At 44.9% G+C, this 26,646-nt stretch overlaps 1 protein-coding gene across 8 annotated transcripts in view; it reads right to left on the bottom strand.

Annotated features, from left to right (window-relative positions):
• Positions 1 to 26,646, bottom strand: part of MAPKBP1 (mitogen-activated protein kinase binding protein 1) — a 101,479-nt gene that overhangs the window by 74,173 nt on the left and 660 nt on the right. For 6 of the 8 annotated variants that reach the window (XM_038139387.1, XM_038139393.1, XM_038139395.1 and 3 more), the window contains exon 2: positions 25,863 to 26,206. In XM_038139387.1, coding sequence (XP_037995315.1) covers positions 25,863 to 25,979 — 117 coding nt within the window. In that variant the 5' untranslated portion in view covers positions 25,980 to 26,206. The remainder of the gene's footprint in view (positions 1 to 25,862; positions 26,207 to 26,646) is intronic. The other 2 variants (XM_038139389.1, XM_038139391.1) reach the window with 1 other exon arrangement.

Genomic DNA, 26,646 nt, shown 5'->3' with positions numbered 1-26,646 from the left:
ACATCAATTTAGCAATGCTGTGATTACACTGCTCAGTGCAGGCTTTAGCTCCGTCTGGCTGTAATTGCCACTATCCTAAAAGGCACTGCTTGACCTTGGCTATGCAGATATTCAGCAGCAATTCAGCAACCTACTTTCACCAACAGGTGTGTTTTTGCTCTGCAAGGACATTTATCGAGCCTCTCAGTGTGCAGTCTTGCACCACAGCTGAGCTGACCTTACAGGAGCCTGTCTTGGAGGGGACAGTTCCTTCCTCCCTCATCCTTCTCAGCCCAGTGATACCCCTCTCCATTTCCCCTCACTCCAGACAGCCCTGGCATGGCAATTACATGTCCAGAAGGCCAAACCACCAGAAAACCATGTTCCACTTGTAATCTTCTGTTTGTTTTCTGTTTGCCAGCCTGGAAAATCACAGAAAGACCAAATTCAGGGGAAAAAAACCAAAACAAGCATACCCTTTCCCTGGCAACTGGATCAATCTAGCTGCACATCCAAAACCCAATCTGACCCCTCCATGTCTTTAAGAAGAGAAACCAAACAGGAGGACTACCTGATTTGTCTTGACACCCTCACCTCACCAATGCCAAAATATCACCCTTACTCCAGCCTCCTCTCTCACTCTAAAGTCAGTGGAGGTCCCCTGCTGCTTTGCCAAGAGACTTTTTGTGGCTATGCTAGGATGTGGAAAGTCTACCTTTCTCCTATGGTCAGCACACAGCTTGTCATAAAAGGAGTAGCTCAGTCTTCCAGTCTAATAATTTTACTGCCAGTGAGTATCTTCTGGCCTCCAAAAGACCATCTGTTCCTTCAGAAAAAGGCAACTGTCAAGGCCATACCTCTGATATTGACAGAAAAAGTGCTACAGAAACAGGTAACTGTCTCTAGACTAAAGATTCATAACTAACTTTCTAAAAAAGGCTTCCCCTCTTTTGCTCCCAGTCTTAACTTCAAAAACTTTCCAGTGTAAAGAACTTGAAAGGCAACCCCACAAAGCCTACCCAAAGGCAGCACCACCACATGATAATACTTGAGTATTAAAACCAACTTGCATCAGAAGGGATGCATATAAATTTAAAATGCAACCAAATGTGATCTTATGAGACTTGTGAGCTCCACTTCCACCAACCTGCCCAAAATACACCACAGTTTTTTCCCCATGACCAGCTTCCAGACTAGGCGACATAGGGAGAAGAGATAGTCACTTTGTCACAAAACTTGGGAATGAAAAACATTTCAGAGAGAAAAAGCAATAGGTAAAAACACAGTATGAACTGGATTCTTCTCAATTTGCCAGCTAAAACAAGTAAATTCTTAATATGAGTAATTAGGGCAAAAACACATCAACTTTAACTTCCTAATCTGGAATCAAGATCTGTCAGCAAAGGGCAGATCAGTAGATACAGATCTGCCATCATCCACCTCTGAAGCTACCACTTCCTCCTGTGGTAAGGGCAGTCTCCCAGTCCTACACAGCCATAAACACTGCCATTCCTACGAGTCTCCCAAAATAGTACTTTAGCACATCCCAGTCAGAAATACAGTATTTTGCACACCCTCCCAAGTCTGATCTGAGCTAACCACAGGACCTGGAGAGTTCTCCCGCAGATCTGAGACACTGTTCATTACCAATAGCTCCTGAGTTTGCCCAGTTTGCATCCTACAGTTGCCAGACGTGTCACTGCTTGCTCAGGCCTTCACAGGCAACTAATGGGCCACCTCAACATCCCCATCCAAACCTGGAAACAACTGCATGATTAAACCTGTCATTTGTACCTAATTTAGAGGCAGGAGAGGAGGCTGACAAGCAGCATTTGTTACTTCATTTTGAGGCTCCTATTAATAGCATTTGGCACTTTCAGTCAAGGTTCTCTATGTGACTTCCTAGAGTTGTTGAATTGATCCACACAAAACACTTCTGCAGCTCATTTTGCACTGCTGCTTTGCTATCTGAAACCATCCCATCTCCTTTCCTTTAAGGTCAACTTTTACTCAAATTTCGACACTCAATATACACTCTTAGGCACCAAAACCTGTGAAGCTAACACCTGTCTTGCAAAATCTGATATTCAGCCATTTTACAGGCTTAAATCTAAATTTGGTGACTTGGAACTGCACAAATGTGTGTAAAGAAATTTTTGTGCCTAAGCAGATCCCTTACCTTGTTCCTTTCACATCAAATCCCAGCACCATCAGACAGATAGGACAACCAAACCAGCAGAGTCCTGCATTGCAGGACTCAAGGCACTAACAGGTATTCACAGCAGCTGGGCCTTCCCAGAAAGAGGGGTGTCACTGCAGCCCAATCCCACCTGGAAGTCAAAGGACCTATCTGACAACAGCCCTTGCTTCCACCAGGCACAGTCCCACACAGTGCATGGGGCAAGCCCATGCTTGGGGAAAGAAGCCGTGCCATCTCTGCCATCCTGTTGAGGTGCAGCTAATCCTTTCAGAAAGACTGATCTGAACAGCCCCAGCCAGCCTCATCTGGCTTTTCAGAAAAGTCGGTGTCTGACCAGCTGCACCCAGGTCTCAGAGTGAGTTTTGTACTTGCGTGAGCTCTTTCTGTTGTTTTGAGGAAGTTATCGCAAACAACTGCTTCCATATGCTGTAAGGACAACACAGAAATCCTTGAAGGATCAGCCCAACTTAACCCCCACCCACAAACACTTTCCTCTTTCCCATCATTTGCATTCCTTTGGGACTATCTACACTAGCAAAGCCACAGGGGAGTACAGGAGCACTGTGGCCTGCACATCCAGCCAGCACTCTCTTTGAAAGCAGTAGTAAACACACCCAGCACAGCAATAGCTTCCACCAGAACGGGTGCCAAAAGGGACAGTCTCACCACACTGACAGTCCTGCCTGACCTGTCACAGGCACTCTGCCTACAGCTGCACTGTTTCACTACTGAACCCCTGGGTAGGAGCTCCTGTATCTGTGCCTGTTTGCAGCAGATATCTGAAGTCTGCCTTCATCTTAAAAGAAAGAGAGAGAGAGACATTTTCAAGAGAAAGCCATATTTAGGCTTTAGGCCACCAGGCATCCCTCAAAGAGTTTTGACTGTAGGCTGAATAATAGCCTGCTGCTACTCACGCCACCATTCTCCTCAGGCCAGCAAAAGACTAAGTTAGGAGTTCAACAGTATTTGAGCTCCTCATCCTCACACTGATAAGCTAAAGAAATTTGAGTTTTGACTTTATTATCTCACCTCCTGCCTTCTTATGCTGTCTTCATTCTCTTTTGGGCCCAAAATCTCATTGTTCACTACAAGCACAATGTATTGAAGCATGGAAATAAAAAAAGCAAAGCGTTTGAGAGGATTTGTGCTCATAATGACAACCAAGGGGAGAAAATTGATCTTACTCTACAGGGCTGCCCACACACTCCAGTACCTACAGCATTAAGCAGGAGGTTACAGCCCAAGAAAACCATGTCCAGCAAGCAGGTATGCCTGTTCCAGACTTCGTGAGATGGGCCACCTTGGATCAGAGACCAATATCTAGCCCTGCTTTCTTCTTCCATTTGCAGACAAAAGCAAAGGGGAAAAGTCGGAAAGAATGGTATAAAGAAATGTATGGATAAAGGTTAAGATCAAGGAAGAATCAATTTTTTTTCTCACGTCTTGTCAGTCTTCCAGTCTTAAAATAGATATTCTCCATTTTTAACTTATTTCAGTAGAATTCTCCACTATGAGCTTATCCACTCTGTCTATAAAAGCTTAGCATTCACCACATCTTTTGGCAAGGAGCTTCACCAGTCTGGAATATTGCAAGATGAACCATCTTTCATTATTTGTTTTAAACCTCACTTCTAATAGTTTTATTTGACGTACCTCAATCTTTGTATGGGAAGAGACAGTGAACAGTCAGTCCCCATCCCCCACCTTTAGGTGGTTCATACTATCACCTCAAGTCATCTGTGTTCCAAATACAAGAGTCTTCTTGAAATCACTTATGGCTCTTCTGAAAGCCATTTCATATCCTTTATCAGCTCTTCCAGGTGAAGCCCCTTCCATGTCCTCTACATTCTTCCTGGGACGAAGGGGAAACACCAAAACCACACGCAGCTTTTCTGACACCTAAGATCATTTAAAGAGAGCAACAAAGAGGTCACCCTGCTCATCAGGGTCACAGATAAGACCTACTGCTGCTTTACATTTGGAAACGTATCTCCCATTCTGCACTGCCTGCTGCCCTATGGAATGGGAAATCCTATTCTTGAATTAATAGGTCTGATTTCAACGTACCCCTTTCTCTCCATGCCGTTGTGAGCATTTATGATCAAGAGCATCCTCAGAGAGAGTTCTTGCAGCACAGCAATTCCAATCCACTCCACAATAGCTACTTCAGTAAATGTCCACAAGCAGACAAGTTCTATTTTAAAAGCCTTCCCATGGGCCTATGTATAACACAGTTAACATTCAAACCCATTTAATTAACTGGCAGCATCGAGTCAGCATGACAAGACAACATCCATCAGAGTTCATCTACTGTCCACTGCACAACAGGCCTGCCCTCATCCCTCTTTCCTGCTTGAAAGTAGGCACATTAATAATGCATGTGCAAAGGCACGTGCTCCTGAAAAAGCTAAGGACACAGAAATCCCTGAGATACATGACCCATGAGGGTTATTTCAGGAAGCCTTCCCTAGCACATAATCAGTTGTAACTAAGTAACAACCTTGGGGGGGGGGGGGGGGGGGGGGGGAAGGGAGGCGAGTGGCTACATAATCGTGTTCTTTTGCCTTTTAAAAAAATAAAGCCTTTACTGATCAACTTGAGACTCCAATGCTCTTTGGTCCTATACACTGATATACACTGACACAGGGAGCTCCAACATCAGGCCTGAGCTTCACAACAGCACCGTGGGTTGCACATCTGTCTCTCTACATTCTGCTGCCGGAGTTTTCAGCACCTCTGCTCGCACTCCAACGTGTTTTCCATGCTGCTACACAGCAAAGTCATATCAATGCACTCTGGCATCCAATACGTGAAAATGCTGAAAATGTAGCTGTACATTGTCAGCGTCAGCATTTAAGAAATAGCTGCCTATCTTACATAAGTGAAATTCGATACAGAGCGCCAAATCTCACAGCTGGCCCTGTTTGTACATCTCTGCTGCTGCCCCCAAGCCCCACTGCAAAAAAGCACGTCCAACCTCCAGGGAGCAGTGCACACGTTGTAGGCACTAATCCATCGTCTGAACACACTGTCTGATGGCCTGTTACTGCTGCAGAAAAACAAAGGCTTGAAGTTTTACATTTAGTTCTGCTGAGCTTCGTTTGGCACATAAAATACAGAGCACTAATTACAGCATACTGTTCTACTTAAGGGGCTGTCAGCATTTCCACTGCAAAGCCTTCATTTCAGGGCTTTATAACACAGCTGTGAAATATTCATTTTGCACTTCAGCTTAACATGCAAAGGTCTGGCTTCGGACCAGGTTCCCCTGCCTGATTTTTTTTTGGAGTGGGGGGGAGTTAGGGTTTTTATTGTTGGTCTGGCAGGGAAGGGCTGAAGATGGATGGATAGAATTAACTGCAGGAGGTGTTTGACTAACAAAAGCACACAAACAACAAAACTATTCAGCTCCATAGTTGGTTTCTGCCCCTCACCTACCAAATATGTACTGTGTATATGCATACAGAATATGCACTTCTAAATTTATTTTACATATATGTATTTTATATTTTTTAAAGAGGTTTTTCTATCCTCTCCGTCTTCTCCAGCCAGTCTTTCTTCCTTCAGCAACCAGCGCTAGGAAAGAGGAATGTCTTGACAAGCCTGGACACTGAAAACATTCCACCTGCAAAAGGCAACAGTAGCAAGCCAAGTTCCAACACACAACCCATTCAGGAGGTCTCTGGCTGACAGAAGAGCGTCCATTTCTCTTGCTGTAAGCCTCCTAAGCCTTGTCCACAGCCACCACTGCACACCCACACCAACTGCCCAACTGACCCTCCAGGAACTACTGCAAGACCATGAAACTGGTTTCATGCAATCCACTACACAGATATGCTCTGATATTTAAGGTGCTTCCAGCCAATGCCCAGTTTAAAGGCAATATTCGTGGGAAAATGATCGAGAACTATGAGGAAGTCCTCACAATTAACCAATTTTTAAAAAATAGAGTGAAAGAGGAAAAGAAACCACAAAGCAAAACAAATCAGAAAAAAACACCTGACCAGACCATCATAGTATGACACAAGCAGTTGCCAATTTGATGCAATTTGATTTCAAGATAACCACTTTAAGATCATCAGGGAACAATTTCCCACAACATAAGTTATGAATGGCACTCCTTGGCACAAGAGTGGCAAGAGTGACAAGAGCTGACTTGCTGAAAGGTTTTGAATCACTGAGTTATGGGGAGAATGACATTACATTTGTAAACCTGCACAAAATCAGAGGTGGGATGGGGGTATTCCAATGGAAGTGCTGAGCCTCAGGTCTAATGGCTCTGCCAGGTGTGTTGCACAGGGGCTGCAACTGGGGTGTGTACACATTTATTAAAAATTATCCAGGCATTTGGACAAACGGAACAAATCAGGGATGATGGTGGGAGAAACGGAACACAAGCAACCCAGGGTCTCCACAGGCTGTCTTTCCACAGTGAGCATGCATTTGTCCACCTCTCCACAGAGCCTCTCTTGCCTGCTCTCCCCTCCTGGCCTCCTCACCGTGCTGGCCGCTTTCAGTCCAATTCCAGCTGTCAGGGCTGCATTCCTGACCCATCAGCCCCAGCTGTCAGGGGCTACGTGCTGAATCTGCACTCTGCCTTCTTCTTCATGCACCTGAAGAAAGGCAGTCCCGGGCAGGCAATAAATACCATTGCACAGCCCCAGGGAGTGGGTGGGAGGCTATTAAAAGCACCTCTACCAGCAACCATAGTGAGGGAACTTAGAACTGGCAGCAGAACACACCTGCAAGTGTTCATGCAGCCTGCAAACAAGACATGTGGAGGATAATTTCCTACCAGCTTCTACAGCACACCCTAGCCATCATTCAGTAATCTTCTGTTTCTTCATTTAACAACAGCCTGGACAACCAATTTTCTCTTCCCCACCCCCCCCCACCAAGTTCAATTTCTTCCTAAATACTGCAGGGATGAGGAGAGGTCCATGTAACCTTACCAACTCCAGCCAAAGGCATGACAAGCAGCAATTTCTCCTCCTTTTACCATTCAGTCATCATACCTCCTTCTACCATTGATTCTCACTGTAAAAGCAACACCAACTCAGACTTTAATGAGATTTCACAAAACTTTCAGAACATCTGAGCTTCAGAGATACAAGTGTGGCGAAGGGACAGGGAAAAGCGTGTGTAAATTGTCTACCATTGTCAATGTTGTCATGATGCTATTTTGACTTTCATGTGGGAAATTCTTTTTTGTTGGTATAAGCAAAGTTTGTGAAGACTGTGCAATGAATGCATGAAATGAATACAAAAAAGAAAAAGTGACATCAAACAGGCTACAGGTATTCCTGGTACATAAAGGGTCAATCCTGATTTGTTCCAGACTAAGCATCTGCACATGGAGTCAATCGGACCAGCTCCACAGGCAGTCAAGCCCCATGGAACACAACAGAGACACCTCTGTGTGGGCAGGCTTCAAAGAAACCCTTCCTTGAGCTCTTGGGACCTGGAATTCTGCAGGATCACTCCTTCACAAGAACCAGATTTTTCCACTTTGCAAATATGCATTACTTTTTCATAACGAAAGAGAGCAGACAAGATACCAGACTTGACATAGGGTATGCTTTTGCCCTCCTATATATGCAATTTGTGATTTTTTTTTTTGTAGATTAAGCCAATTCACCTTCCCCTGCATCAAGAACTACCTACATGAGTTTTAGGTACAAATGCAAACTTGCAACACTCCCCTAATCTGTCCCAACACTGGAGATCAGTGGAAGCAACTTCTGACTTTCTGGCAGTCTCACATACTGGTCTCCTCCAAATCCATGCACAGGGGCCTGAATACAGGCAAAGAAAGTGCTTCAGTGAGAATAAACAGCAAAAAAAAAAAGCCAAAAAACCAGCCAATATAGCTCCCTTGGGCAGAGTTTCAGTTACTCATATAAGGGTTTGAAATCAAGCAGGAACAAACGGTTCTCCCAGTGTAAGGGTCACTGTTCATCATCATTAATCATCACTTCCCAGATAGGAAAGGCTCCTTCCCCTCTGTTTTGCCCAGGCTTTACCACTCACAAAAAGCAAGAGACAAGAGCCAAATAGCAATGTGGGCATAGGCTGGCAAGGTTGCTCCCTCTGTGGCTCTGCTGAAGTCCCTCCTCTTGCTCCTAACCCTGAGCTGAGCCTGCTCCTAAATGCAAACAGGCAATGGTTAAAAGTCCACAGCTTCTCGGGCATACGCTCCAAGGAAACCGTGGCAGCACCACATAATTCTTGACTCTGAAGCAGTCAAACACAGGGGCCATAACAAAGCACTGCTAACACTGATACCGTCATGGCAAGGAGCTCCCTCCTAAATCACCTTCTGCTGAACTCTATAAACAACGATACATTCAAGCTAAACTTGGACACGGGGAAGAAAGAGAGGGAGCAAAAAGCCTTCCCCACAGTCAACCCTGCTGAGGGGAGCCACAGAAGGAAAGCCACATCTCAGCACTTCAAGAAAAGCATCATGTTACAATCTGCTTCCCCTTAATTTCTTCTATGAGGCTTATTTTTGGTATAAACGGATCAGTGAACTGTTTGACAAGGCTTGGGGGAGAACTTAGTGGTTCATCTTGAGTCAAAGAGTAGAAACACACAGAGCTATGCAGGATGAAGAAAAGCCTTTTGATCAGCCTGCCTGAGACAACACACATAATTCATTTGTGATTTCTTTATTCACCCATGACCCCATGCCAAATCAATTAATTTTCATCCTTCACCAGTGATTTACACAGCCATCCTGCCCTAAAAGTCTTTGACTGTCATATCTCATCCCTACCTTACCCACTCTACATTGTCATGAAAGCGACTACGCCTTCTAGAGAAGAGCATAGCTGTAGGAAGTCTTAAAGAGACTGTAAGTAGTGTCTTAAAGAGACTCTGAATGTAAAAGCCCGACCTTTTCATGCCCAGATTCCTTACGCAGAGCAGGTATCTCAGAGCTCACCTCTCCTGTCACCTGAAGGATCTTGCCAGTAATATCTGAACTGCTTCAGGACAAGACACCTTGTCCTCCCATGCATGCATCTCCCTATGATTTCAGTGATGTTATGGGGGAAGATACATACTTGCATCCTCAGGGAACGAGAAAATGGTTTTGTTGTATACTGATTTAAATTATGTTAAAAAGTTACATATCAGCAATTTAAAATATGCTAAGATGGGAATAAATACAACAGAAAGGACGGCGTAAGAGCAAAGCATTTATCACATGGACAACATCCCTATGGAAGGAGGCAGGAGGTAAAGAGATTAGTATTCCATCTCTCCCTAAACATTGTCTGAACTATTTATTATTTGTTTCACAGTACTTGCAAGAAGTCCCAACAAGCACAAAGCCCTCCTGTACTTACAGCAGGCAGCAACATGTACTCTCACACAGCTTGCAATCTACAACCAAGTGTAAGAGGACTAGGGGGCAATACCACACAAACACTGAGGTTAAATGTCTTGAACAGGCAACAATTAGCAACAGAACTGGGAACAATCTTACTCCCTCACAAATTTCAGCAGCTATCTATGTAGGGCATGGATCATGCTGCACCACTGCTGTACCTCTCTCGTGCTTGAGGCCAAGGACAGTATTTTTAAAGAATGCTTAAAAACTAATAAAAAGAAAGCATAAGAGATTCTTCTCTTTTTCCCAAGCCAATCAGTATGTACAGGAGAACATTCAAGCTTCCTGCCTGCCCCCTGTCAAGACTCACTGCCTAGCTCTAGGCAATCCCGTCCTGCACTCTTCCCTGTCCTCTGCCCAAAGAATAAGCTTCTTAGAGAACAGACTTTATCACCATCTTGCCCTTCGTGCATCCTGGAATTAAGAAGCTCTTCACATCTGTCCATCAACATGCATATTGAGCACCCAAGAGATTTGTCCTGTCAGCCAGAAAGGAGACCACATCCCTCAGGGGAATTGATACACAGGAACATGGGCCAAAGACTGAGAAAGCAAACTGAAGAGAACAGCACAAGCACTGACTTCCATCATCTCCTCAACAATCCTGCTGCCACTTCTCCTCCTGTTCCAGTACAGGGGAAAGCCCTTCACCTGTAACACAGCGTCCCTGTCACGTGCCCCTGCTGTTCAGCCACCAGCACAGACAACTCCAGCAAACCCACATGTGCTCACTCAGCTACACGCCACTGAGCCATCTTTCTGCTGCAAAGATGCAAGATGGTACTCCAGGAGAATCAATCATCATCCAACAGTCAGAGCAGATGCAGAATTCAGTTTAGTCATTTATGAATAGTTCAAATTTCTTACAAGTTTTATGACATAGACCCAGCCTCCCAAAGACCTGAATGCTCTTCCTCTAAGTCAGCAGCAAGAAACACCATCAATCCTCACACTTTTGCACACACATGCACACAGACAGAATCACCACTAGACAATAAACCACAGAGAGATAAAGGTAACTACAAAGCAATCCTAAACTAACTCATTAAGTCATTCATTCAACTTGCTTTCATTCTTCACTTACTCTGCCCCCTTCTTTCTATGATTTTTCCTAAGCAACTTTTCAGTTTATTTTCCTGAAGGAAACTAAGTCTGTAAACAAGGGGTACAGTAGTCCAAGATAAGATGACATATTTGAGTAGCTGTTAAAGTGACTTAACAGAAAAAAAGAAAAAAAAAAAGCCATCTAAGTCCCTTAAAACCCTAAAAAAGGGAGTAGCTCTGGAAAAGAAGTCTCCCCTAACTTGCATTTAGGTTCAGGAGCACAGGGAACTGGCAGAATTACCAAATGTGAGAACTGAGGAAGTAACACCATACTCAGAGGAAACAATTTTTATCCACATACTTTAAAAACCCTTAGTTTTGTTACCATGTGGTTTCTGTCACATTTCAAGAAAGCAAATCTTTGCAATAACCACCATTTCTTTACTGCTTTTGTTTAGAAATTCAGAAAACCCTGGATTCAGGGCACAACCAACTCTTGTTGCTTCAACACTTCACAAAGCACTGCCACTTTTATGTTCTTAGTTCTTAGCAAAAATTGCTGTTGTAAAAAGCAGAATGCAAAAGTAAAGATTATGGAACTCCAATCTTCAGCAGAGAGGCAACTCTCCTAATTTCCTGGTAAATAGCTTTAGACACATTCACCTACTTAGAAGCATTTAGCAGAATCTGTCTGGATAATAAATAATTTGGAGTAACACATGTAGTTCAGAAATATCTGAACTAAGTACATTTCTGCAGTTTAAACAAGTAATAACCAGGCAAACACTTGAAGAGCACAGCAACACAAGAGAGAACATCCCTGTTGACTGACATTTGTGCTGTACCACCATGCTAACCCTGGTCAAACTGTATTTTTCTCCAGTAAAAAGAGAGCTGTAAAGCTTCTATGCAGCTTGTGTCCACTCCCTGCTGTGGTGCACTGGCAGAGAGGTAGTGGGCAACTGCTGGATACAAGTTTTGCTGTCACCCCTGCACCAGAACTGGCTCCTGCATGAAGCCAGGCTGCAATTCCCATCACCGACCAGAGAAGAGGTGTTGGATGAAACAGAGCTGATGGCCTGTCAGAGCTGAATGAACACAGCTGATGATTTGGACTCTTAAACAAAAATGCAGAAAGAAATTACTGTATAATTGTTTGTGGAGCACTGAAACCCAAAAATATTCCCACATGTACACTGTCTCGTCTCTCTTCTAATTGCATCAGTCTGTTTAAGGAAAGACAATACCTCCACCTGCAAATGTGTCTGCAGGTTAATACCTGCAATAGAACACTTAGGAGACAATTCTGTGTTACTGTCTCTGTTTAAAAATTAGCCAAAGACAAAAGAACTACTTAAAGATGGAATTACCATCATCCACAAGCAAAGACTAAAACTGGCTGCTCAGTGCTTATCAGTACTTTCTGCTATTTCTACAGAGGTCATTTCCTACATTTCCTTTAGGTGAGATACAAATCTACTAGTAACAGATAGGACCACAGAAATTGGCACAATCTGCCACAGCAGCCAAGTTGACTGAGCAAATACTTGCACTAAACACTAAACAATCTCGACAAAGAACCAGAAAGCTACTTTTAAATTGCAAGACTTATGTTGACGAGCACTGCCTGGGAGAAGTCCTATGCATACTCCCCATGGTTCAAAAGACGATAGCAGCATCCCAATGCACCCACAAAACCACAGATGATGCCACTCCAAAATACTGCTCCCTACCATGTGTGACATCATGATGATCAAGGCAGCTCCACAAGTACCCACACTATCTAACAGTTTGAGGAGGAAAAAGTCTGACAGTTCAAGCAAACCCAGCAACAGTTCTGGAGTCAGAAAAAACTAAGACTGTCACAGACCAAACTCTGTGGTGTTGGGCCACCAAGTTGCTGCAAACTGAATCCTATGGGATTTCTGACAGATGTTTCACCACAAGAGAAAAGAGCCAAGCAATCTTCAAGCAGGAAGCCAATGCACTTATGCTCTTCCCTGAAGGCATGACATACAGCATTTTGTTGCTGCTTTCAGGCACTTTCCACAGCCTTTTCCACTGGAGATAGAGTATCTGGAAAGTCTTCTTGAATCAGCTGTAAGGAAGGGAAGCCCTGGGTCTACCACTTTCTTCTATTTATACCAACAACACTACTGCACCAGTTCAAACATATTTTATATATAGCTCTGTGGCTTATTTCCAGGCAGAAGTAACTCAATGCTGGTGTACATATGTTTAGACCACAGCAATTGGAAACAATGTCCCATAAACTCTGTTAACTGCTGATCCACTGTAACCAGAACAGGCTCTACAACTGCAGAAACACAAACCATGATAGGAAAAAAAAATTAAAAGTTATCCACCCAGAAGCTAAATAAGCCAGTTGCCATCTGCACAGCACTGACAGACCTCCACTGTAGCCCAAACAGATTTATAGCTGTAAGTTAACAGCCAGCTCTTGTCACATCAAGATACAGTGTCTGACTGCCAAGACACCACATGGAGGTGACCAGGGTGTGGGCCAGCACAAGGGCAGACATGCAATACACAGAGCATCTGCCAGTATCCACTTGCATTTGTAAACTTAAGAGTGGAAAGCAGAAGATAGATAGATAGATGTGAACAGCTCTGTTTGCAAACCCTCTACTGAAAATACCAGCAGTGCTACTATATTTTAATGACTCTGACTTGAATCCAGTATCCATGAGCTCACACATTGAAAAGAAACAAGAATGGCAAGGAGCAAGAGCCCTGGCCCAACACCAGAAGGGTATTTACCTCAGCACTGGTTGCAGGGGTCTCAGTGACACTTAGACTAGGAAGACACTTGCTAGAAAGCTCACAGGTTACTGATGCCAGTGCTGAGCCTAGGTGAGCACCTAGGTGAGCTCAAGCTGCAGACAGCAGCCCACATGCAAAAAAGCAAGCGGTGATAATTACCATGCCTTTCACCAGACTGTCCCTCTCACAGGCTTCAAACACAGCCCTGTCAGTCTTCCCAACACACATAAAAACAACCTTTCATCACATTTTTCTCTGCAACAGCTAAATACTGGGAGGGTGGACAGGGGGAAAAGATACGTGATTAACATGTTCTTAAAAAAAGCTTGCCTTTCTTTTGTCTGAACCCAATGGGACTGAACTTTAAAGAGGAGGAAAGCATAATCAACACTTCACAAGTATCTAACAAGGCACGGCACCTTTGGTTATGGGAAGTGGAAAAGTTAATGACCAACATCTCAGGCCTCTAAAGAGGCAGGCGTCTCTTCTCCTGGGGTATAAATAACCTACACTTTATCCTGCATAAACCTGTTTATAACTTTAGGGATGGAACTGCCACTCCTGAACATGCCCGGTCAGCATCTTGCTCAGATCAGAGGAGGCTCTGTCACTCTGTCAGAGAGCTTCTAGATGGGGAGAAAAAGGGAAACCAATTTCAGGGGTAAAATAAAAATGGAATTTCTCTGATCAACTGTTTTTTTGGAGGATGTGAAACAGGGAAAGAGAAACAGTCTACATTCACAGGACTGGTAAGCAACACATTCAGGAAATTTGGACTATTGGACAAAGTGCAGCTGAGCTGGTCAAAACATGATGAAGACAACTGCATGATATACATATAAGGCATGCACACAGATACAGTTATGTGCATTAAATGAATCATCACACAGAGACTCTGATCTTGCAATCAGCCACAGAGACACTTATCTTTCATCCATTGGGTAAAATGAACCACTCACACTCATACTACCTCACCACACAAAATTAAGCACATGCTGAAGCACCCACAGGAATGGTGCCAGAGTTTGCATTCAGTTTTCTTTTAAACCTTTCAAGGTCACCACGATTCTAAAAATGCTATAAAGAGTTGTGTAAGACTGTGTACATTACAGCTGTGACATAATACCACTGTCACTTTATAAGCAGGGGAAAAGGACAGGCTGTAAGTTACAGTACTAACAGGCACACTAAGAAAAGTAACATACACTCAACCAGAACAGAGTACGGTCTTCATATTACACACACACACAGAGAGAAAAATAATCATACCATCATCCAACCAGGCCTCAGCATTTAAGTACACTCTACAAGGCAAAACCCTGCTTGGCAGCTCTTTACAGTACTTTCCTTTCTGGGGATCTAAGAAAAGCATCCAAATGAAATCACAGTAGAGAGTGGGAGAGCAGGACATGGGACAAAACATAAGAAGCAGACCTGGAAGAAAATTCCTCTTCCAGAGAGATGGCTGCAATGCACAGGCAGCATTCCCTCTGTTGTCCAGAGACAAGACCCTCTCCCCAGCAAGAGAAACCACCCACTTTGACATTCTATGATGAATTTTGTTTCTAAGCCCTTCTTTCTGTCCTAACTGCTTCTGCAGCTACAGAGATCACTAATGATTTATTGTTCTGCCATCTCCTCAGCATGAGAGCTCCTCAACTCAACTAATCCCAAAATGCTACACAAATATGTTTCAGGCCCCCAACTCTCTTCCCCGCAACCCAAGGCAGGAATACCAGTTCATCTCTATCTGGACAGTTATAGTACTCTTTACACAGCCTCCTCTTCTCCTCAGCCACGGCTGCCAGCTAAGGAGGGCCAGGTTGCTCTTCCCAGTACAAGAGGCCCTAAGTGCCAGAAAAAACTAGGAGTAGAAAGAAAGAGATTATTGTGCTTGCCAACAAACCTTTAGGCAGTAGGTGATGAGTGTTCCCAATTGTTTTAAACCTCTGGAAAAAACTGACAGCAAAGCTAAATGCCCTATTGCAACAAGCACTCTTCTTTTCCCAGGGGAACATCATATGACTGTCCACAGCAAGAAGTATTTCTCAATCCCTGATAACCTCAGAGGTCGCCAGGTGCCCTGTAAAATACTTGTCTTTCACCAAAGAGGCAGATTTTTCCAAACTAATGAGACAATTCAGTTTCCCTGGCAGAAAGGCAAAGCCAGAAGTTGCCCAGTGCACCATATTCCCTACCATGGAGAGCAATGTTGCTACACACAACAACCTGGTGGCCTTTCCCAGCCTTGCTGGTCAGGCTAGAACTTTGATCACCAGAGTTCCACCATTAAGGTTCAGGCACCCTCTGGAACAACACAGACTCCAAGCATATTATGGAGGATTATTATATTATAGACTGGGAGCTTGGCTGTCTCCTTTTCCCAAACATATGTTTAAACTAAGCTTTGCAGGCTTACCAAGAGCCACAGGCCCCAGGGAGTGCAGGGCCCTCCCCAGGCACCGGATACCCACAGAGCCATAGGCAGGGTCACAGTGCCCCTTCCCAAGCACACCTCAGCATGTCCATGGCCACGGGAGGCTGCAGCACCTGCAAGAAGGCAGGGCAGAAGCCGTGAACTTGCCCTCAGGCAGGCAGACCAGGCCATGCAATTGTGGCCTGGGTGCTGCGTGGCCCACTGCCTCTCACCCCAGCTCCAGCAGGCCATGTAGAAATTCATTAATCAGCCCCCCAGCCATTTTATTAACAGCCAGCGGTGTTTACACACTGACACTCCTGGGCAGAGACGTTCATTCCAAGGGCCTGGAGCAGCTTCAACACAGAGCAGAGATAATCCAGGCACTGCACCTTCTCCCCCAGCACCACACTCATTTTTCACTGATGGCTCCATCAGAAAAGTATTTTTTGCAGGTCTCGGACATCAAAAAGCTTATTTGCAGCCTGTTACAGAAAATGGGCCAAGAACTTCACAAAGCAAGTGTCCATAAGCCACTCACCACAACTGTGATGCAGGAGACCTGTTCTTTCAGAAGTTACAGCCAAAGCAGGCAGTGGCAAGGAAGCTGAAGAAAGCTGCCTGTCACCCAGAGCACCTCACCCTCATCCTCCCCCAGCACCAGTTATTCACGCTGCTGATTGCGTGCTAATACATCTCAACAGCTTAGCTCGGGAAGCCTGCAGAGACAGGCAGCACAAACCATGGATTATCAGGGAGGAAGATTATCCTCCCGGTGCAGAGGACAGTAGAATCCCAATTCCAGCCTCAAAAGCTGCTCAGGCTTCTAGAAACAGCTACATTCATTGAGACCTACCACAGACTCAGAAATATTTTTTCATGCATTTCATTAAAAACACTTTCTGTCATCTTGTATCCATTCCACTCAACCACCACTCCCATAACAGAGTTTGGGGCACACACTGGGCAAACACTCTCCTGCCAGCCCTCATAGTTTGGAAAGGTACACAGAACCATATCTAAAGCCTATCTGGCCATGATTCCGTCCAAGAAAACTAGATGAGTTGGGACAAGATGGGCTTAAGCAAAAAAAGCAGATCCCAAATTTGTCAGTTCCAGTTTACAGTCAGCAATGCTTTCGGACCCAGCTGCTTGAGAAGGATGACACCCCCAAAGCAGGTTTGAAACAACTGTGCTCAGAACCACTATATATCTAGTTCAACACTGGGAGACAAGCCAAACACAAGGAGTTATGCAGCTGTTTTAAAGCCCTGGACGCTGGGACGCTTTGCAGAAAGTGGAAAAGTATCCCTGTGTTTTACACTGAGGGAAAGAAGAGACTCAGAGACAGTCTGAAGAGCAGAGCACAGAACCCAAAAACTTTAACTTCATTTTAAAAGAAAATTACATAGCTCTATTTCAAGGTTCACTCTACCTTTATACAATTCAGCAGCAAAGCAGCACTGGTTAAGAGCATGAAAAACATCAGTCTTAGCCCACAAAAAGCTCTTGCAGAAAAGACTAGTATTGATGAAACATAACTGGCAGAAAGAAGTCCTTTCACTGACATAGCCTGTTTCTCTGAGGGACAGGATCATTCAATAGACTCTTTTGATACTGTGTTACCATGAAGACAGCTTGGTTTTGGATCTCAGCTTGCTAATTCTTTCTAGCACAGGCAAGTGCTTAACCAAGCACACCCTGACACTCATGCCCTCTCAGGATACCTCTGACACCATCCCTATCCCCTCATGGCTACACCACGGCCATGGCCAAAGCACAGAGCACAGTGAGTTCTGAACACCAAGACCTGCCCCCAAATAAGGAGGTGCCACCAAATAAGGAGGCAGGTCTTGCAGACCCTTCTTTCACCCTCAGTCTTATTCAATGTTTCAGCAGCACCCCCAGCATCTAGATTGCATTAGGGACTGAGCAATGAACTCGAGCTCCTTTGGTGCAAAGACTGAGACTGGCCTGAGCAATGGTGCCTTTTTTTTTTTTTGTAAATGAAAGCATCCCTAGTACAAACAAGACTTCAAAGGCAAGCAGCCCCTTATGTGCTACTCAAAGGTGAGCAGCAAATTTCAAAGCCCTTGGGAGACCTCAAAGGCTACCACCCTGAGCACAGGAGAGGTAGCTAACACTTCAATACTGGCACTTCAAACAGCTGCCCTGTGCTGGGCCTGTCTGTCAATAGGGAAGGGTTTCTGCAGAGGCAGCACTGTTTTTCACAGTGCCTACTTGGGAGAAAAAAAACAGGAGCAGAAAGCTTTACAACTCTCTATCCTTGAATCCATGGGCACTGCCTTATAGTTGCTTTCTCCTTTCAGCAACTTGCCTGCTCTCAGACATTTGTTAATGTTATGACTCTGCTATGATGCAACCTCAGATAATCTACCTTTTCCTGAGAAAAGAGTCTCTCTAGATCCACAATGAGGGAAATTTCAGACTAACTGTGCAAAGTGTCAGGAAGATGCAAAAATTAAAGAAGCATCACTGAAAGGAAGGAATGCCATTGTTAAAATTTCATTGGGTAAGAAATCTCATATTAGTTGTTATATCACATTAGCTATCTTGACCAACCATGAATTTTAATACTGTATTTGGGAGAACAAGCAGGTCTGACTTTTATTGCTATTGACTTGGAAACTCTGAATACACCAGCAGTTCATAGTCCTCTACAGTACTATTTTCAATCAGTTTCCTCACAGTAACTAACAACAGTCCTGGTCTCCTGGGACACTAGCAAATTTACAAGGCTTACTGGGGTTTCCACAGCTCTAATTCTTATGGTGCTTAATCTGCTTGAGCTTGTTGGAAAGTCATCATCACCAGAGCTACTGAAATCATTAGTGACAATGGGACCAAGTCAGCATTTACAACAGCACAGTTTGTGGACTTTTAAGCAAATAATCTTAAATAAACACAAGTCCCCCTCGCATGCAAAAGGTGAGAAACATCCCTGGTAATCTCCAAGAGGCTGGGCTTCATGACTAAGGCTAGGACATGGCCTTAGAGGATCAAGATTCAATTTCTAGGTCTGCCTCAGACTTCCTGTGGGAGTTTGGAACTATGTCTGTATAGAAAAAGCATGTTCCAGTCTCTCCATCCCTTTAATTTTTTAAGTGTGAAGCTCCTCTGGTCTGGGTCTACTTTATCCCATCTGCCCGGCGCTCACCAAAGCAAGGTAGAGAGATGGGATGCTCCTGCAGTCTATGGTCATACAAATACTAGCAACAAGTCACCTTTGCATTGATATTTTAGAATACAGATCACACAGCACAGCTGATTACAACAGCTGCAGGCCTCAGTTGAATTTTCCTTGCACAACACACGAACATGCTCAGGGCAAGGATAAGCAGCCCTGTGGTGAAGGGAAATAGTAGTAGGGTTTTCTGAATTGCAGTAGCCACCCTTTGGTGGGTACAGCCTCAGCAGAGCCTGCAGGGTTTCAGGCACAGGGAGCAGCCCACATCTGGAGCTGGGAACCAGAGCAGCGAGCGTGCCGCAACCCTGCTGCGCACATACCAGAGCGCTCAGAAACTTCCAGCTATGCGGAGGCAGGTATGTCAGGCACAAACACAAGCCTGAAGTAACTGAAACTGGGCTTGGTGATAGTTAATTATTCAGTCCTTAGCTGGGATCACTCAGCATTAATGTCAGGGCTAAGCACTGTTTGAGTGCCATGTAAGCACCACTCCTGGCACCAAACACCAAAACCTTTGAAAAAAGCCAAAGAGTAGCTAGTATATGTTGTTTGCTTTCACACACAGAGAAAATTGTACCAAGGCTAACCAAGCAACTTCTCCCCAAGACCTGATCACCGGAAACAAAATATCTACTTCAATTTTCCAGGCCATCAAAATGCTGACCACCACTTTCTCAGCCAGAAATGGAGGTGGTGCCCTGTAGTTACTTTTCACTAGACACAGAGGACAGTAAAATAATATACAAGTAATTTCACAGGTGCTTACTGATTCTTGATGATGGAAAATCAAATATTGGCCCAGCCTGGTCTGACTCCCAACCAGCACTTCAATTGTTCTGCCCTTCTGAAACACGTGAGGTGATACACCACAGGGAGAGCAAAGCATGCAGCTAGTGAAACAGATGGTACACTCTGAAGGAGGTCTCTTTCCACTGTGTCTGAGGCTGCCTTTCTCCACCAGCCCCCTCAGCACCACAGCGAACAACAGCTCTGACTAGCAAGCAGCAAATGTACCACCTGCAACGCCTCTGAGCAGCCCTGACCTCTGCCATCTTACTATCCCAGCCAGGTCTTTGGCAAACACCACACGCTTCACAGCCCATGGACAAAAGGGGGCATTCTGTGCACAGCTCGCCCAGCACAGCAGGGACAGCAGTGTGAAACCTGATTATGATCCTCCCCAACCAGGTTAGCCAGGACCCAGCTCATTGAAGGAGGTGAAGAACAACATTCAAGGCAGGACCACAGGAGCTCTGAAAGGTTATCCAGATAAGCAGTGTATGACCATCCACAGGAAGCAAGAACTATTAAAACCCACAAGGCAAATGACCTGGTTTGTGTTATTTATGCTGACTTCACCCCAGCACATCGTCATGATCCCCCTGCCATGGAGATGTCTTCCTGCTGTCTTTCACAGTCAAGACAGCACATGACTTAGGGGTGGCTAGAAGAATGGATCTTGCCAAAAACTTGCCTCAAGATTGGCAGAAAGTATCACAGTATTTTATGGATACAATGGCAGGCTGCAAGACCAAATATGTTGAATTGTTTTATGCTTTTATATCCATTATACTTCAAGACCCAAAGTCAACTGGCACTGTAGTTCACCAGCAGAAAAACTCTGTGAATGTAAGTCACATTTAACTCTCATTTTTAGACCAAGGGAGCTAGCCTGATCGCCCTGTATTTTCAGGACAAGGCACATCATTCACAGATTGAAGACTGGAACAAGAAAATGCTTTTTGTTAAACTATTTACAAACACAGAGGCACCCTGAGCACCACATATCCAAGGATGGAATAGGGGGGACCAAAGCAGGGAAGCATTCAATCCCTGAGCGAAGATGCTCTCACTTGTTCCACGGGCTCGATCTACAGACATGCCACTGAAATGCAGTTCTGGCTATGGAGAACCCAATCAGCCTTTGTCCTGTGCTTTAAGGGACACTGTTATAAGCCTGACTAGAGACAGACATGAAATCCCTTCTATGTCTGAACAGCAGGCCCTAAGCTGTTGAAGCAATTGGCTGTGTTTAGACTGAGCAGTGCAGAGCTGTGAGAGAGATCCCTAGCTACCACCTGGGGTCAAGCAATATTCATGGATGCTGAAGCAGAACATGCACAGTAGCAGACATCCAGACCAAGGTTACAGGCATTCCCTCAGCCGTGCCACTGGCTGCACTGGTCCCAGAGATGGGCTGAGCACTACTCAGAGTGCAGTGGAACAAAAAGGATGAACGGGGCAATACTGCACTGACTGGCTCCTCAAAAGCACCATCATTTTATAGAAGACCCTTCCAAATCCTGCCAAAAGAAAAGCTTATGTCAGCATCAGACAGGTTGCTCCCTACCTCACCCTCACAGTCAGGCTGCGCAGCCCCACATCCAGCTCCCTAGGAATCCAGGAGGTTCTGCTGCTGCAGGACCAAGTTGTTCCCAAAGACCTTCAAAGAGAATCCCACTCTGCAATTAGCCTCAGCTGCACCTGAAGTGATTTAATAAGAGGTGATCATTTTTGATGCATTTATATCAAGTAACCAAACTTGTCTGGTTTTTGGTTCTGTTACAGTTCAGGTTCAGAAATTCTCAGCTGATCCAGTTAAGACCAACAGTGGCCTGACACCGATTCATGCTGGAAGCCGCGATATTTTCAAACAAAAAGGACTGTGTGCTGAAGGCAGGAAGCTACAGTCAGGCCAGAAACATGACTCCAGTCTCCTGTGTCCAGGACAGCCTGTGGTCCCTGCTGAGCCCTCCAGCTTCTCAGGGGATTAAGAAGCTGGAGAACTTTTTTGGGAATGATAAGACATGAGGGGTCTGAAGCTTCCATGGATCTGCTTTCCTCTTAAATCTGCACAAGCTCACTGGCAGGACACAGAAGTACACAGAAGTACTTGTTTCTACTGGCAGGCAGTAAGAACAGACCATGCCTCACCAAAGGAGGACAGGAAACCCTGTCCCACTAGGAGCAACTTAGTCAGGGCTCATTTTCAGAACAACAGCTCTCAAGAAGGTTTTGCAGAGCCACCCAGTCCAACTCAGCATCATAGGGCAGGAACAGGCACTCCAGCTGCACATGTTTGCATGCCACTTGGAGAGGGGAGAGACCACAACACAACAGCTCTCTGCTGAATGACTTCCTGCTGAGGAATTCAGGTTTTAGTCAAAACACTCTTTTAAACAGGCAACTTGAAATATTTCTGGCTTAGAAAAAACAGCAAAGATCAAAGAAAACAGAAGCAAATTCCAAATGTGTTTCTTTGATTCACTGGCTTCCTGTTTCAGGGAAAGCCTGTGGCAGGTTTTGTAGAAATTTGTTTCTACATTGACATTCACAATCTGATTCGACTAAGGATACCCACACACACCATCCCCCCTGAAACAGGCACTGCTACATCAGTTTAAAAGAGGTTTATATTTACAAGTGTAGAGCTCAACAATACAAACAACCCCTGCAGGAACTGTACGTGGCTAGTTACATTACTTCTGAGAGCAGAGTACTACAGCAACCCAGACATTCTAACAATGGGAGATGGGTCAGGCCTGAGCTTCCCCTCTGTCCTGATGGTGTGGCTCTGCAGGGTGACTCAAAGGCACTTAGTGCCCAGCTTTTAACCCTGTGTCTCTACTGGAATCGCAAGCACGGTGACCAGATGCACGGCTGGATTTCTGGCAGGGCTAGTAATCCTCTAGAAATTGAATGCAGGCCAACCAACGTATCTGAGGAAATTTTAGCTTCCAACAGCCACACCAATGCATTACAAATCCCAACAGTCAACAAGCCTTAGACTTAAGACACTCTAGGTCTGTATTGGTTCAACATAAAAAGTAGAGATCTGGAGAGCACAGCAAAAGTGGATTCAAGCCATGAACATGAGAAGACACACAAAAAAGGGAGAAATCTAAACACAAAACTAGTCAGGCAGCAACAAAAATCAGACTCCCACAAAGCAAAAGCTCTTTTCAAAAAGCAGTAACAAAACCAAACACTACATCCCATTTGTCAACAAGCTTTACTTAAAGCTCCCATTCCTTCCCCCCTTTTCCTTTTTTAAATGTCCATGATTATCTATTGGCTCCTTAGTTTTACTTCTGTATAGATCTCCTGGAGCTCTACAGTAAAAACATGCATTAATCACAGCAAGAAATTAGTCCTAGTGCAAGTCACAAAACAAGTTCTCTCTTGTACAGATTCCCAGTAACACATTGCATGTCCTGCACAGCCATCATGCAAAATATCTCTACTTACCCACACTCCCCCTTCCACAGCAATGCACAAACAGGTCTCTGCAGAGCCAGCCTCCCACAGACTGCCCACGGCCAGCCCAGCAGTACACGGCTGCCTCACTGAAAGGAGGCAATTTCACAGGCCTTCTCTTCAGCATGACAAACTGCCAGAGGGGTCTGGCCCTAACCACTGAGACAGCCTGGCAAGCCTCACACGCCCAAAGGGTTCTTTAGGAAAGAGCCAGGACACTTCCCATCGGAGGGGAAAAAACCCAAATCACCACAGTTTGTGGAAGTTTAAGCAGTGTCACTGAGGGTGCTTGTCCACCTTAAATTGAGCACCTGGTTGCAATAAAAAGTTGAAAGACTCAAAGGGCTGCTGAGGGCTGGGTCTTCACCTGCATTTGCACATGCAAAGCACAATGTCATCTTCCAGGCATTAATTTAGGGCAACAGTCCAGCTCCATCCTATGTAACCAAGCAGCGTCCAGCTGAGATGACCAACTTCATTGGGCCTTCCATGCTTCCACCTGACCAGTTTCACACAGCTCTTGGAGCAGTTATTTCTCATAAAGTCCAAGAGACAAAGATGCCTGAAAGACTCCTTCCTGCAGGTCAGAAAAGATCCTTCAGGAATGATATGTATGATGGTCACCATTAGTCCCGGGGGTTTTTACACACACCAAATAGCAGACTGAAACCTCTGTTTTCTGCTATTTTAGAAAAACAGAAGTGCTTCTCACCTTGGAAAGCAGAGGAGTACACATGTAGCAGAGGGAGTGTTTCCACAGATACCCAACATCTGTAAGATCTTTGATAAAGGGCCCACTCCCTTTCACCTTGCCCCCTCCAGCTGGCCCACTGATGGCAGACCCTAACTCATCTGAGCTAATTCAGAGCAGATCACTTCAGAAAACCAACACCTGTGCCTAACTCCTCATAATGCCAAACTGACTCTGCCAGCCAAACCCATTCTACTAGCAAACTACCATCAGTTCCTTTGCACCTCACTGATTAACAGCTCTCACTAATAAGATAGACGAAATCCAACCCTGAAACCCTAATTTGATGGTGCAGAATGAATCCGTGATATCCCTCCCCAGGGGTTCAGACAGCCCTGGCTGCACACTGGGAGACAGCACAAAGGATAAAACGGAGCTCTCCCAAAAGGCACAGGTAAGGAAAGCAAAATGAAACATGTACCACAGAATACTCAGGATATGTAGCAGCAGGTCCCAGCTCTGAAAAGAAGTGTGCAGACCACAGAGCCAAAATCAAACACCCACCATATGTGCGGGTACAAGCGGCTTTGTCTCTTCCAGTAGAAGTCGCTGAAGAATACAGACCAACAAACACCAACAAAGCACATTTCACTGGAGTCCACAGGCTGCATGAAATGTACGTACATCCACATGCACACACTGAGGTCAAGCACAAGCACCAAGGACTTTCCCCTAGACAGCTTTGAGGAAGCCAGGCAGGTTTTTCTCTTGCTTGGCAAGAGAAGAATACTGCGTTCCTTGGTATTAAAGAGCCATCTAAGGGAAACTTTGACCTGAACTCTGAAAGAGTTCTGAGAACAGGATGTCATGCTGGGGAAAGACCATTTGTAGGTACAGTGTCATTTACTTCCCCTGGAATTTTATATACAGTCTTCACTTCAGGAGAGAAATTTTGAAGCATTATTGTTTTAAGACCAATGAATACGCTTTTCAGACATGTATTACAAGCATTTCTTATTTATTAGCAACTCTTCACAAAAAGGGAGGGATTAAGTTTTCTATTTATGGAGACAGAGAGCTACACAAAGGCTGAGTGATTTGCCCAGGGTTACAGGTGAATCATTGGTAGGGACAGAACAAGGTGCCCTGACTCAGAGGCACCTGCTGTCAGCACAAGGCAATGCCACCTAGCTCTTGCACTCCCTGAAGCCAGGCTTAAGTCATCCTCTCCTCATGACACCAGTCAATTCCCAGTCAGTGAGTGCCTGTCAGGAATTCTCCAAAACACCAAGAAGAATGATGGATTTTAAGAACCAATTATACCCAACAGAAGATAACCCCAAGGAAAGGAGGTCTGAGGCACACAGATGAAAGCACATCCTAACCTGTGGAACACAGATGCTATCTGAACAGATACCTCCAAGACATATTTCACATCTTTCTTATCATCCTTCCCTTCCCCACACGCTCACAGAACTCTGCAGGATGAGAGCAATTGCTTACACACAAGAGGAGTTTCTGTATCCTCAGCTCCCAGTAATGCAGGTTAGCAGCTGGCAACATGGAGGAAGAGGCAGCACTGCATTTCTCCTGTCAGTCATCTGTAACAACTCCACACACCACCGTGTGGGAAATCCCAAAAGCTTTCTGATACTGACAGGGTTCATATCACACAAGCAAAAAGAATGCTTCGAAAGAGGGGCACAAGCTTCAGGAAGGATCTGCAGCAGAGCAAAGATCCCAACTAAAAGCCAGGCCAGTCATGGATCAGTTAGCTCCTCTGCATCACTCTACAGCTATACCAAGTCTCCCAAAACAGCATTATCAGTACAGATGGAAACTTAGACAACAAACTTAGAGTATGCTGCTGCACCCCACAGCACTTACCTTGCTGCCGATATCTTCTCGCTTGTTCCCAGGCTTGCTTCTCCTCAGCTTAATGGAAGGGGAGCGAAGTAGATTTTTGATCCGACTTGTTATCGTAGACCCTTCGACTGACATCATCTCCAGGTGCCACGGAGGTGTTCACCCCACACACAGGCTGTGCCTGGGGAACGAGCCCAGGTTGGAGGCAGAAACACCGATGTGCTCAGCTTGGCTCCCACGCATTCACATATCTCTCAGCAATTCTGCTAGAGAACTCCACTCCTGTTACACTGCAAAGCTATTCACAGAGGCTGGCAGACTTTCCTTTTGCAGATTCCAGAGGATCAAATCAGCAGCAATCTAAACTGAAAGATGCACTGTGAGTCAATATGATATTCACAGTAAATTGAATTCTAGTCTCATTCTTTGCAAGAAATATGAACGCAAGCACTTATAGGGATGGAGGCAGCATTACTATTTTCACAGGTTTCCACACAAATTATCATCCACTTAGTATCAATTAACACATCTATACCAATTCCCAAATCCAAAATTTAGATTTTGCACTTCAATATCAAAGACAAAAATTCCCACCCCTTGCTTTATCTCCATACACGTCCGTTCCACCTTATGCTTCACAGCCTGGAAAGCACAATGCTGTACTTGACTATTAAACACGGAGTCGCAGAAAAACCCGAGAAGACACACGGGGGAGTTTTTAACTCTCACAAATCTATCTCTGTTTTAAGTCCACACAATTACATAGTGTGTGATACCAGATAATAAAGGCATTTGATGTTTCCAC

The sequence above is a fragment of the Motacilla alba genome, chromosome 5 (assembly GCF_015832195.1).
Source record: "Motacilla alba alba isolate MOTALB_02 chromosome 5, Motacilla_alba_V1.0_pri, whole genome shotgun sequence".
Taxonomy (NCBI): Eukaryota; Metazoa; Chordata; class Aves; order Passeriformes; family Motacillidae; genus Motacilla; species Motacilla alba.
This window is presented reverse-complemented; position numbering and strand designations above follow the sequence as displayed.